Source organism: Bubalus bubalis, chromosome 5 (genome assembly GCF_019923935.1).
Source record: "Bubalus bubalis isolate 160015118507 breed Murrah chromosome 5, NDDB_SH_1, whole genome shotgun sequence".
Taxonomy (NCBI): domain Eukaryota; kingdom Metazoa; phylum Chordata; class Mammalia; order Artiodactyla; family Bovidae; genus Bubalus; species Bubalus bubalis.
The window spans coordinates 16,460,818-16,474,207 of NC_059161.1; the positions used below are offsets into that span (position 1 = coordinate 16,460,818).

Sequence of the window (13,390 nt, forward strand, 5' to 3'; positions counted from 1 at the left end):
GGGACGGGGAAGCCTGGTGGGCTGTCATCTATGGGGTCGCAGAGAGTCGGACATGACTGAAGTGACTTAGCAGTAGCAGTAATCAAACCCTTGGAAATGGGCTACATGTGTGTCACATCATAAAAAAAAGGTTAAGAATCATTTTTCAAGATAGTCTGTGTAATGGCTAATATAAAAATGTACTGCAGAAGGTGGATACTCTATTGGGTTGGTCTTTCCATAAGATCTTTAGGCCAATCCAATACCTGCACCAAGTCTCTACTGTTCCTCCCGACTTCAGTTGTGTTCACAGTTTAGATTTCCACTACATGGAGGAAGGAAGAGATTTAGGGTGGAGATGAGACTGCAGTTTTAAAACTAGACTGTTTATTATAAAAACCTAAGAGCAATGAGAATGGTACAAAATCTGTCCAAAAGGTTATGATGGGAATCCGGAATTCAAAGAAGTATAGTTCAAAGTAGTAATTGGGGGTGTGTGTGTGTGTGTGTGTGGGGGGGGGGTGTGTGTGTGGGGGGGGGGGGGTGTGTGTGTGCTAGGAATAGGGAGACATACCATTTTTGTTAATACCCCCATTGAGCTGAGACTATTCAACTAATGTTTAGAGTCCAACTGTATACATAATTTTATATCATGATTTTTCATTTAATACAATTTCCTCATCATAAAAAAAAATCTTCATAAACAGGACCTGCTGCTGCTGCTGCTGCTAAGTAGCTTCAGTCGTGTCTGACTCTGTGCGACCCCATAGACGGCAGCCCACCAGGCTCCCCTGTCCCTGGGATTCTCCCGGCAAGAACACCGGAGTGGATTGCCATTTCCTTCTCCAATAAACAAGAACTAATTAAACTTAAAAGCTTTTGCAGAGCAAAGAAAACTGTCAACAAAATGAAAACACCACCTACCAAATGAGAGAAAACTGATAAGGGGTTAATATCCAAAATACATAAACTGCTCATAAAACTTAAGATTGAAAAAAACAAATAACTGGATTAAAAAATGCCAGAAGATCTGAATAAACACTTTTTCAGTGAAGACATACCAATGGCCAACAGACACATGAAAAGAGGCTCAACACTGCCAGTCATCAGAAAAATGCAAATTAAAACCACAATGAGTTATTACCTCACACCTGTCAGAATGGCTATCAATCAAAAAGAGCACCAATAACAAATGTTGATGAAGAAGTGGAGAAAAGGGAGCCCCCATACACTGCTGGTGGAAATGTAAGTTGGTACAGTCAGTGTGGAAAACAGTATGGAGGTTTTTCAAAAAAAATAAAAACAGAACTACCCTATTACCTAGCAATTCCACTCCTACTCCTGGGCATATAACTGAAAAAAACAAAAACACTAATTCAAAAACATACATGCACGTCAATGTTCACAGGAGCATTATATACAACTGCCAAGATACGGAGACAACCCAACTGTCCATCAACAGATGAATGGATAAAAAAGATGTGGGGGGGGGGGGGGGGTGCGTGTGTATCTCCACAAACAATGGGATACTACTAAGCCATAAAAAAGAATGAAAATTTGCCACCTGCAACAACATGGACTTGGAAGAGATTATATTAAATGCAATGTCAGATAGAGAAAGGTAAGTGCCTGTATGTTATCATTTACATATGGAATCTAAAAAACACAACAAAGTAGTAAATATAAAAAAAAAAATGAAACAGACTCACAGATAAAGAAAACAAACTAGTGGTTACCAGCTAGGAAAGGCAAAGGAGAGAGGAGAGGCAGAGGTAGGGGATGAAGAGGTTCAAACTGTTATGTGCCAAATAAATAAGCCATAAGGACATATTACACAGCACAGGGACTATAACCAACATTCATAATAGCCATAAACAGAGCAAGTGTTTCCCAGATGGCACTAGTGGTAAAGGACCTGCTTGCTAATGCAGAAGACATAAGACAGGCAGGTAGGTTTGATCCTTAGGTCGGGAAGGTCCCCTGGAGGAGGGCACGGCAACCCACTCCAGTATTCTTGCCTGGAGAATCCCATGGACAGAGGAGACTGGTGGGCTACAGTCCACAGGGTGAAAAAGAGTCAGACATGACTGAAGTGACTTAGCAAGCACACAGGCATAAACAGAGTACACCTTTAAAAATTGTGACTCACTATACTGTATACCTGAAACTTACATAATATTGTACATCAGCTAAACCTCAATAAAAAAAACTTCATAAATACCCTTTATAATAGTTTTGTAATTCCATTTTACAGATGGTTTATAATTTATTTAACCGTTACTCTATTGTAGGATATTGGTGTTGCTTCCAAATTTTAGTATATGAATATAATACCTATTTGTTCCTTTAAATGTAATTATTAAGTATCTGTTGACCTATGGACAAATGCACAAAGAAAAACCTGTACTGTAAGAACAAAAACTATGTAACTTCTGTATTTCAAAAAACTTCAAACAAAATGAAAGGACAAGAAGAAATTGGAGAAAAAGATGTCCGTCAAAAAAAAAAAAAGGAAGAAAAATTAATATTCCTATGCAGAAAGAGCTCAGATACATTACTACAGAAAAAATTAAGAGTCTGAACAATGGATGGGGAAAATAAATGATTAAACTGATTGTATAAAATACAAATATCTAATAAAGAATGAAAGAAGTTCAACATCACTAGTAACTAGACATTAAATTATTCTCCATCTATGAAGTATGTTATTCAATTAATCATTCATTTGCCTTTACTGAAATACTTAACACTGTTCAGTGTATATCAAGATAGACACTTGAATACACTGTTGATGGAAATTTAAAAACATAAATGATAACTTTCTGGGAAAACAAAAGTGATTATCAATAGTGTTAAAAACTCTACTCATCAGTAATTTATCCTGAATGAGAGGGTAAGGAAAAATGCTTTGACTTTTATCATTTTAAAATCCCTTGGCATTGGGTATGCATTTTTTATAATGGAAAAGCCAAAAAAAAGTATCTATTAATATATCCATCTCATTTAGACTGGATAGTCTTTTGATAGTTAAAGATGGTCTCTCTTCCCTCTAATCCTCTAGTATCGTGTCTTACAAAGAAAAGACTTTTAACAGTTACATGCAGAATGAATTAACCTTTAACACCTGCCCTAAGGATTAGTCAAGTCAAACCACAACCCCTCTCTCCAGAAATACCAACTTTTGCTAAAAGCTGGAAGCAATTAAAAAATGAAGTGTGAGAACAAGAACCATACTTGACTTCTTTCAATGATGAACAGTGATTAATTTTTTAGTCTAAGTAAATCTATAAGATGGTGGCTATTTGATATCTTTCATCAGTCTTTTCTAAACAGCAAAACCAAAATAGACAAAATATAGGTAGCACTGGACAAGCAGCAGCACAGACAGAAGGTTCTGTGAATTTCTTTGGTGCAAGCTCCTCAAAATCTTGCCTTGTCATGGTAAGATGAGAATTTATACACATTTTATTAAATTATGAATGCTATTACAAGTGGATGGGATGAAGTTTTCAAAGGAATTCTGCTTAAATAAAATTCATTGTCCAAAAAGAATTATTCATCTGTCCAAAAAAGAATCATTCTACCTCACGTGATTTAGAAGTCATATCAAGATGTAACTAAGGGCAGGGACAATTTCTGAGAACAATAAATAACAGCTTATTATTCAAACTGAGGAAAGGCTACTCTATCTCTTAGGTATAGCTTAACAGCATTTGAAGCTCTAGATATATTCTACTATATACTTAAAACTAGAGAAACTCACTTGAGATCACAGGGTTTGACTTTCTTACCTGGCACAACATGGCTGTTACTTTCTTAGTGACTATACCCATACATTCACGTTTGCTCTAATGAAGCAAAGTCAGTTCACTTGTAACTGTACTTGTGCTGCTTCACTAAGGCCCTGCTCTCATTACCCTTTTTCTATTCATACAATTATACCTCCAACCTTTAAGGTGAACCATCGCCTTTTAAAGAGCAGAGTCTTTACTATTTTAAAAGTCTTGTGGTAAATAATTTTGGACATTTTTTTATTTGAGATTACAGATGATGAACTTCTAGATGTACCATACTATGGGCACACAAAGTGCCTATACAAATAAGGTGTGCACAAAGGGAATAATCGCCACTGATTTCTAGGAAAACTGGTATGTACTGCCAAACTCACCTGAGTATAGAAGCCACTAGCTGCCTCTAGGAACAGAGAAAGGTTTGCCTGAACTTCACTCCGATTCGGGTTTGCTCGATTCTTTGCCTGGCCTTGTAGTGTTGTGATCTGATTCTTAAAGGCATGATTCCAGCTGAAAACAAAATGTAATTCTATTTGGTATAGCAGTGACTCACTGGGCAGACACTGGTCCCCCTGAGAACAAGAAAGAACTGTTTGTTATAATTATAACACACTGGACAGTAAACCTGCATTCAAGTTATTCACTTAAATAACTATATGCTCCCCTTTGAACAAGATTAGACAAGCAGTAGAATGCAACTGACCTTAGTAAACACTTACCAAATGTTCAAATAATCAGACTGTGGCTTCAGTTATTAATCTTTTAGGGTTACTAGAGTTAGAACCTATTTAGGAATCCTGGTACAAACTTAGAACTACAGTGTTAAGACCAAAGTAAAAGTAAGCTATTAACAAATTTTCATACATTGTATCATTGCACCAAAAAATGTCTTCTATTACGTGGCATGCCTGGGGGGTGGGGTGGGGGTGGGGTGGTGGTTTCCTTATATTAAGCCATATTTCTTATTTCTCTAAAACTTATTTCCCACAACACTTGGTTCTATTTCTATTTAATAGTTTTGTTTCTCTTGGGGTTAATATTTTTGCTAGAGCTTGAAATATAAACTTATTTTTGACATTTCAGTTTTGGCTATTCAAACCAAGCAACAACACAGTGCTGAAATAAGGCATACCAAAATCCTGTTATAAAATGCCTTTCATTCATTAATCAAGTTGTACAGAGCGTCATTTTAAATTTAGTTATGGTGAAGTACAGTTGCTCCCTAATTTGGAAATCACAGGGGGGAAAGAAACAAACAAACAAAAAAACAGAACTAAGAAGGAAGGAAGATATACTGGCTTCATTAAAGGATGCCAACACAGATAAAGGGTTCACAACCTACCTGGAAAGTACCTATTTCTTTATCAACGGCAGCTTTTGAGACTCTTTTGAAGCACTGGGGTTTTTAATGATTTCTGAGGGCAATCATTCCCTCAGCAATTTTGATGTCATCTTATCCATGATTCTAATATCAAAAATACGCGTTTGAGTGGTTGTGATTAAATTCTATTACTAGGTCTTCTAACAATATAAAAGTCAGGTGTGCAAAAATCAGGAAAATTAGATTAGGAAAAACTAATTTTCACCACAACTTAGGTAAACAGAATATTCTTGATTTTTAATTTTCCACCAGGTTAATGTCCTTGTTTCAATTGATAAGGCAAGGCCTTCCATGAAAGGAATTTATTTACTCACTTGGGAATCTGGTTATCTGCCATTTCACAGCTCATAGAAAGAATGAGTGGAATAGCCTAAATACGTAAAATTTTTCTTAGTCTTGTTGGGAAGTGGGGGAAGGAAATATTTATTTATTTGATTAAAAGGAAGAACTTTCCTTACAATGTATTTTCCTTTGGGAGAGACTTATAGAATCGCATTTATCAAAGAAAGCCTGCTCTGAACACTTCATTTTCTAAATCATAGCTTAAATACAGGACTGAATACAATACAGAGAATCCAAACACTGTTTCTTTGCACTTGAAATATATACAGATTTGTTTTTATGATATGCCCTAAACACCTTAATAAAACTCAACTCTGAACATTTCTCTTTACACCAAAGGTCAGTTTGTTCAAAACATCACAAATATTAGAATTTCTTTTTTTTCCCATTGAGATAGCTTACTCTGAAATAGGTTAAAAAGAAACAACCAAACTGTTCTCTTCTAAAGTCTCGGTGAGATTCTTGATCTTACAGGGACATCCCAAATGGTAATACTTACAGATCCTGTTCTACTTTCTTGTCTAAAGCGTATTCCAAATCAGTAACAAGCATTTTCTGGTACAGGTCCTGCAGAGCCTGCCTGGATGTCCAGACTTCGGCTGGACCCAGCTTAGAATCTGAGTAACAAAATAAAAACAGTAGATAGATAAACAGATAGTTAAGGGCATTATGCCACACCAACAATTTCTTCACTCTCCATTCACCAAAGCAAAAACCCGCTTTAAATACATATCACAGACTGCTCCAAAAGTTTTATACTACTACATTTCAGATGAAACTTTCCACCTTTGGAAATACTTTTATGTATTTAGGCTAATGATTGAATCTTTCAAAATGCTTCTGTATTTGTCTTTTATTTTTGAAATAACACCATGAAATGAAAAAGGCTTAAAAAAAAGAGACAGAGAATGGTTCACCCTTTGATTTTGGTATGGATGTTTATATATTTATACCATAGGAAGTAATATGCCTCATAAGAAGTCACCCCATTTGAAACGGTGGACTGCCAAATTGATCTGTTTACTCTTACATTAATAACTGTATCTCTTTGTTCAAAGAAGCTTTTCTTCTTTTGAATCATTCTCACAATTGCCCTTACAGAAGCCTCCTGTCAGCTCACAATCCAGCAGTTGTTTGAGCATTCTGCTATTACTCCTACTTTTCTATATATGTCAAGCCAATAAAGTCATCGGTAGGCTGCCTGTCAAGACACTTTTGTGAGCAATGCATACTTGCTATTTAATGTAAATGAGCAGACAAGTGATTAAACTGCTCAAGAGGCCAAATGAGAGACTGGGTGCAAGATGAGAGCAGGAAGTCAGGCCATGACTACATGTAATACCAAACTGGGGCTCTATTGTCCGTCAGAGTCCTACAAGGCACATTAGCCTTTCCTATTACTAGGCTTGTGACTGCAACAACCGATAGTGAGCTGCCTCAATAGAAGAACTTAATAATGGACTTTTCAATTATACATTTCTGACTGCTAGTTAGCCTGACTGGTTGCATTTCAAGGTTTTGCAACGGCATAGTCTTCACTCCTCTGTAGGTTTGCTATTAGTATCTACAGGCACCATAATCTTATTCTGCACACAGAATCTCCCAGTTATTAGACTTAATCCTCACGAGAGTTTGCTAGAAACTAAAATATAGGGTCTATTTTTTGGTATCAGGTTCTTAGCCCCTTATTAAGCTTTTAATGACTGAATAAATAGATACATAGATTTGTTCAACCCTGCTTCAACTCATCGGCTGCAAGGAAAGGATTTTAAGGTATCATTAACTCTGACCAATCAGAGAGACTAGCATTTGAATGAGCAGACTTAATATCTTACGGACAAGTCAGTCACCTTCTGGGTACAACAGATGTACCCTACAAAAGTCAAACCCTAAGCCTTCTTACTGAGGGTGTTCAAGAGTTAAAAAAATGTTAACAGTGTTCTTGCCTAGAGAATCCCAGGGACGGCAGAGCCTGGTGGGCTGCCGTCTATGGGGTCGCACAGAGTCGGACATGACTGAAGCGACTTAGCAGCAGCAGCAGCAGCAAAAGGTATATAGACTGCCTGAGACTGCTCCATATACAACTTTTATTACACAATGCAGATTACAATGCCAACACAAAGAGGCATAACAGAGTAGAGCGCAGAGCTGACCCTGGTAGCCACAGTACGGAAGATAATGACAGCTACGTTAATAACAGGAAGAACTGTAAACTAAGAAAAAGTGATTTGGGCTTTTTTCCCCCTTGAACAAGATGACAGTGAGATTACTCAAATTCGTAGAATATTAGCCTGCAACTCTTGAAATTGAGAAAAACACATCCAAATAGCCCATCTCCCCTTGGTTGTAAATTTTAGCAGGTATGTGGTTTACAACAAGTTTAACCGTCTTTGTGGGTTTCACTGCAGAACTAAAATCTTCAAAAATTAGAATGAGATCCACTAGCACCTATATTTTTTAAAACATTTCAGCATAGTACACAGAAAGCATGCTGCTGTTGTGCTGTAGAGAGAGCATTTTAACCACTACATAGTCGCTGCCATGTATTTCCTAATTTTGAGTTCAAGTCATCTGCTCCTTTTTGTGGCTAAATCCAATTATTCTTTCAAAAACATCTTGGCTATTATAGAAACAAACAGGTAAGAGAGAAAAGAAAAGTGGCAAGGTAGCTCAACTTTAAGGACTTTCAATCTGCAAGAGTTTTCCTGAAAATATTTTTCTCTGAAGGCTTATTTACTATTTAGGTTTGGGGAATTATAAACAGGAAGATATAAACCTAATGTCGGTACTTGTGTTTATATGGTAGATGAATTATTTTTTTTGTATCTCTTAAATCGCTAATATAGTATGTCAAAGTTAAATGATTATATGCATTAAACTAGGCAATATGCAAGTCAATGTAACACAGATTATAAAAAATTTGATGAGCCATCTAGGTAAAAATTCAAAGTATAAAAACAATAAATATTTAAAAAACCTTTTGGCAACCAGGACAATACCACAAGTAATATAATAAGATGACACACTTCTCTTAATTTAACGGTATAAAAGTAAGTTGTGAAAAACAAATGAGTCAGACAGTACCTGTCATGTCAGCCTTCAGGACTTCTGCCTGCCTAAAAAAGGGAAAAAGAACATCAATTAGAAACAAACTAGGCCTACCCAACGTTAAGTAACACTAAAAGTTAAGTAAAATTATATGACAAGAATGCAAATTAAAAAAAAGAATGTATAGCAGCTCTATCTGTGGCACTGCGAACAGTGACCCTGCTTTAACATCCAGAATAGTAAGATCTTAGCAAACTGATGGCATTGCTTAGACGTTCACAGGGTCATCACGAACTCTTTTACCAAGTAGGGTTCACTTTCTTACTGTTTATTCCCAAATCTAATACATTTAAAGATAACATTTAAGTGACATTTATTAAATTAAAATTTTTCTGTCAATGAGGCCAGGAAATTCTGTGTTTCTCAATTCACTAGCCACTTTAACTATTTTAAATCTCCATCCTCCTCAAGCTGATTTCTGCCCTCTTCCTCAGTCTCAACTCTTTTCAGCAAAGGACAGTTCCTTACCTCAGGGAAAACAAAGCCCTTACTAATAAAGGCTTACTATATTCACAGAACCCTCTTCTTTCTTACTCTTGTTAAAACACTAGAGGAAGCGTATACCTTGTTTAAGACCAGTAATTCCACTTAGGTATGCTCTTTCTAGTCTTTGTAAAAACTTCTGATCGTTTAATTACCACCTCCCCCCTCTTTCAACAATTTAAAAACTTCCCTCTCTGTTGGATGCTTCTCATAGAATATTTAAACATGCCCTACACTTTCACAGACTTTAAAATCTTCTATCCCATATTCTCCTCTAACCGCTGCTGCTTTTCTCTCTTCCCAAATTCTTCAGGAATTGACTGTATTCAAGAAACGAACTCATGATCCACCTCCACCCTCATCTCCGGTTTCTCTTTCTAGAGTTTTGTACATTACTAAATGCATCATGGCTTCCCAGTTGTGAAAAGCAGACACCTGGAAGTCATCCACGACAACATTCTCTCAAATCCCCGATAATCTATCAATGCCAAAGAATTTTACTTTACTAAATACATCTTGAATCTGTAATTCTCCCTTTACTTCTTTTTCAGTCACTATCATTCAAGTTATAACCATCCATTGCCTGGACTATTGCAAAGCCACCAAAATTTTTTCTCCACTTCACTCTTGTCTCCTTTCATTCTGCTTGCTCTATTGCTATCAGAGGGATCTTTAAAACATGCAAATCTGACCTCATCAACTGCCCTCTTAAAACCTTTTAATGACATCCCACTGCTTTTAGGGTGAAAATCAAGATCTTTAGTAAAGTGGTCTACAAAGCCCTCTGCACTCTGAAGAGAGCCTCTGTACTCTACTTCTGTCATTATTCTGTTCTCTCCTTGATCCTTTTGCTCCAGCCCTGGACTTCTTTCTAGATTCTCCAATGCGTTTGGCTCCCTTCACACTCAAAGAAGAGTCCCTTTGCTAGAAATACCTCTTCCCCCCTTTGTCTACTTAATTACTCATCCTTTGTCCCAGTCAGACATTACTTCCCAAGGAAGCTTTACTAAAACCCTACGTGTGTGTGTGTGTGTGTGTGTGTGTGTGTGTGTATTAGTCACTCAGTCATGTCCGACTCTTTGTGACCTCATGGACTGTAGCCTGCCAGGCTCCTCTGTCCAAGGAATTCTCCAGGCAAGAATATTGGAGTGGGTTGTCATTCCTTTCTCCAGGGGAGCTTCCCAAACTAGGGATTGAACCTGGGCCTCCTGCGTTGCAGGAAGATTCTTTACCATCTGAGCCACCAGGGAAGCCCTTGAACCCTACATACATGAAAGATATTCTTGTTTTATGTTCTTAAAGCACTTGTATTTTTTCTTCATAGTACATATCACAGATTTTAATGCGCACCATCACAACTCCTATGCCTACACAGTCGGCATTCAACAAATATTTTTTAAGTGAAGAAGGAAAAAGGCTAAATTACAGTCATATACTATAAAAAGGTAAGAATATAAAGTTAAGAGATTTCCATTTTTAAAAACAATATCTGACATAAAAGCTAGAGAACACTCTAAAATTTTTACTGTAAATGTTTATTATTTAAGTATCAACTGTGAATTTTAGTTTCATCAAAATATAACATGAATCTTTTTTCTTAGCTTTTAAAAAGTTTTTAAAAATTAAGCTTTCAAATATAACAGAAGCATAATAGGATGCTATAAAAACCACAAGCCATGTAAGAACTATCACTATAAATGAGCAATATCAAATACACAGCTATGAAGTGAAGTGAAGTCACTCAGTCGTGTCTGCCTCTTTGCGACCCCGTGGACTGTAGCCCACCAGGCTCCTCCGTCCATGGGATTCTCTAGGCAAGAAGACTGGAGTGGGTTGCCATTTCCTTCTCCAGGGGATCTTCCCAACCCAGGGATTGAACCCAGGTCTCCAGCATTGCAGGCAGACGTTTTAACCTCTGAGCCACCAGGGAATCCCAATACACAGCTATACTAATCCTAAAAGATAACATCACATCAAATTCCATTATCCATTCAGCCTAGTTTTACTGTTTGAGTGCTAAACTTTTGCCATTAAAAAAAACAAAACAAAACAAAACTTCACACAGTAGTTGATTTACGTCCTTAAAACCTAAGATCATATTTAGAAATACCTCATCTCTTAACCTACCAGTGTCACACCCTCCTCTCCTGCCCTCACCCGAACCTAATTAGAGTACTAACTTATGAACCGGAGACAACCAGCCCTACTTGTGCATCTTCATTGGATTCAGTAACCTCTCATCCTGAGAAGCCAAGTTACTAAGGATATATTTTACAATGTATCCATATCTTGGAGATCCGACCAGTCCATCCTAAAGGAGATCAGTCCTGGGTGTTCATTGGTAGGACTGATTTTTGAAGCTGAAACTCCAATATTTGGCCACCTGATGCGAAGAGCTGACTCATCTGAAAAGACCCTGATGCTGGGAAAGATTGAGGGCAGGAGGAGAAGGGGATGACAGAGGATGAGATGGTTGGATGTCATCACCAACTCGATAGACATGGGTTTGGGTGGACTCCAGGAGTTGGTGACGGACAGGGAGGCCTGGCGTGCTGCGGTTCATGGGGTCGCAAAGAATCGGACATGACTGAGTGACTGAACTGAACTGAATCCATATCTTACCTAAAAATACATACTCTAGTATATACAAGATACACTGAGAATCATGTGTTTATAGATTGTTTTCTCATTCCAAACAAGATTTGCTCGTAAAGATGAACAAATACCATTTTGGTATGCTAAGATCTGCCTAATGAGGATACCAATTTCCAGTCAAATGAAGATTATATTGAGCATATAACAGGAACTATTTCCAAATAATCTGCTTCTCTGATAGGCCATCAGGAAGAGAAAAACTATAATTCTAACAGATTCTGGAACAGGCTTCCACTGATAAAGATCAAAATTTCACTATATATTTTTATATACCATTTTTATATAACCTGTCCAAGAAATATAAAACTAAAAATCTAAACACAAACAAAACTGCAAAAATGTCATAAAAACTATCTGACATGAATGTCCAAGCATTTTGAAATTTCAAGAGTTTTGATACCTCAAGAATGACTAGGGAAGAGATGCCCACCTCCGAGCACAGTTCTCTCCTAGGTTCTGAAAGAGACACGTGTTAATGACCAAAATAACTCTGCTAAACTGAAATGGTAAAGAGAGTTAAACAGAAAATAAAACCATGGGAGACAGCCACTATGATTCCCATCCCATAAACAAGGAAATTGAAACTCTGAAATGTGGAAATAATCTGTTCATTATCACAAAACAACTAGGTACAATTAAGTACGAACTTAGTTCTTTCTGACTCTGAAGTTCAAGTTATTTTTATTTCAAGTTGGAATTAAAAATTCTATGACATAAAAAGCTAACACAGACTTATCTAGGTTCAGTTTCGTGCTCTGTTGATTAAACCTTAACATTTAAGTCAACTAGTCTAAATTGAAGATGAGTTCACAAAAAATGAAAAACAAACCAAAAAAAAAAAAAAGATCAGTTCATATTAGGAAATAAATACCTGAGATTTCTACCAGAAAGACCACAAGAAGTAAAATTCATATTCTCGTGCAGTGGTCAGACCGTGGCTAAAATTTCCTCTTTCACAATGGATCAATTTTTGTAAATACATTTTATTGTAACAGTCTTGCCTATTCATTTATGTATCATCTATGGTTGCTTTCTGCTACAAGAGCAGAGGTGAGTAGTTAAGATAAAGACTACATGTCTCATCAAGCCTAAAACAGTTACTATCGGCCCCTTCACAGAAAAGGTTTGGCTCTCCTGCTCCAGGGAGTATTTGATCAAAAACAAGAAGTCGATATGTATAAATCCCCAAACCAAACAGTTTTCCCATGAGGAATCATCAATAATAGTCTCCTCAGAATAAAGATTTTTATTTGTTGACATCATAATGTCACAAAGAAGACTGTTTGAAAATAAGTTTTTTTAGATGGGGTATAATATATAAGAAATCAACAGATATGTGATCTTAAACCAACTGCTTTCACAAAGATTAGCACAAAATTGGCTACTTGATTATTTTACTTTTTTTATAAAGAGAAAATACTGTACCTCAATGACCTATTGGTTTTGTTAAAGATCAATATTATGAAAGATTAATACTACAATGCTGATATAAAGCAGAGAAGGCAATGGCAACCCACTCCAGTACTCTTGCCTGGAAAATCCCATGGACGGAGGGGCCTGGTGGGCTGCAGTCCATGGAGTCGCTAGGAGTCGGACACGACTGAGCAACTTCACTTTATTTTTTCACTTTCATGCATTGGAGAAGGAAATG

The 13,390-nt window shown here is 36.9% G+C and overlaps 1 protein-coding gene across 10 annotated transcripts in view; it reads right to left on the reverse strand.

Moving 5' to 3' along the window:
* Positions 1-13,390, reverse strand: part of SMG7 (SMG7 nonsense mediated mRNA decay factor) — an 86,384-nt gene that overhangs the window by 32,244 nt on the left and 40,750 nt on the right. For 9 of the 10 annotated variants that reach the window (XM_006048642.4, XM_025285501.2, XM_025285496.2 and 6 more), the window contains 3 exons: positions 8,578-8,609; positions 5,993-6,110; positions 4,148-4,280 (listed from right to left, as the gene is read on the reverse strand). In XM_006048642.4, the coding sequence (XP_006048704.2) occupies positions 4,148-4,280; positions 5,993-6,110; positions 8,578-8,609 (283 nt within the window). Of the gene's footprint in view, positions 1-4,147; positions 4,281-5,992; positions 6,111-8,577; positions 8,610-12,139; positions 12,196-13,390 lie in introns of all 10 variants that reach the window. The other variant, XM_025285497.3, reaches the window with a different exon arrangement.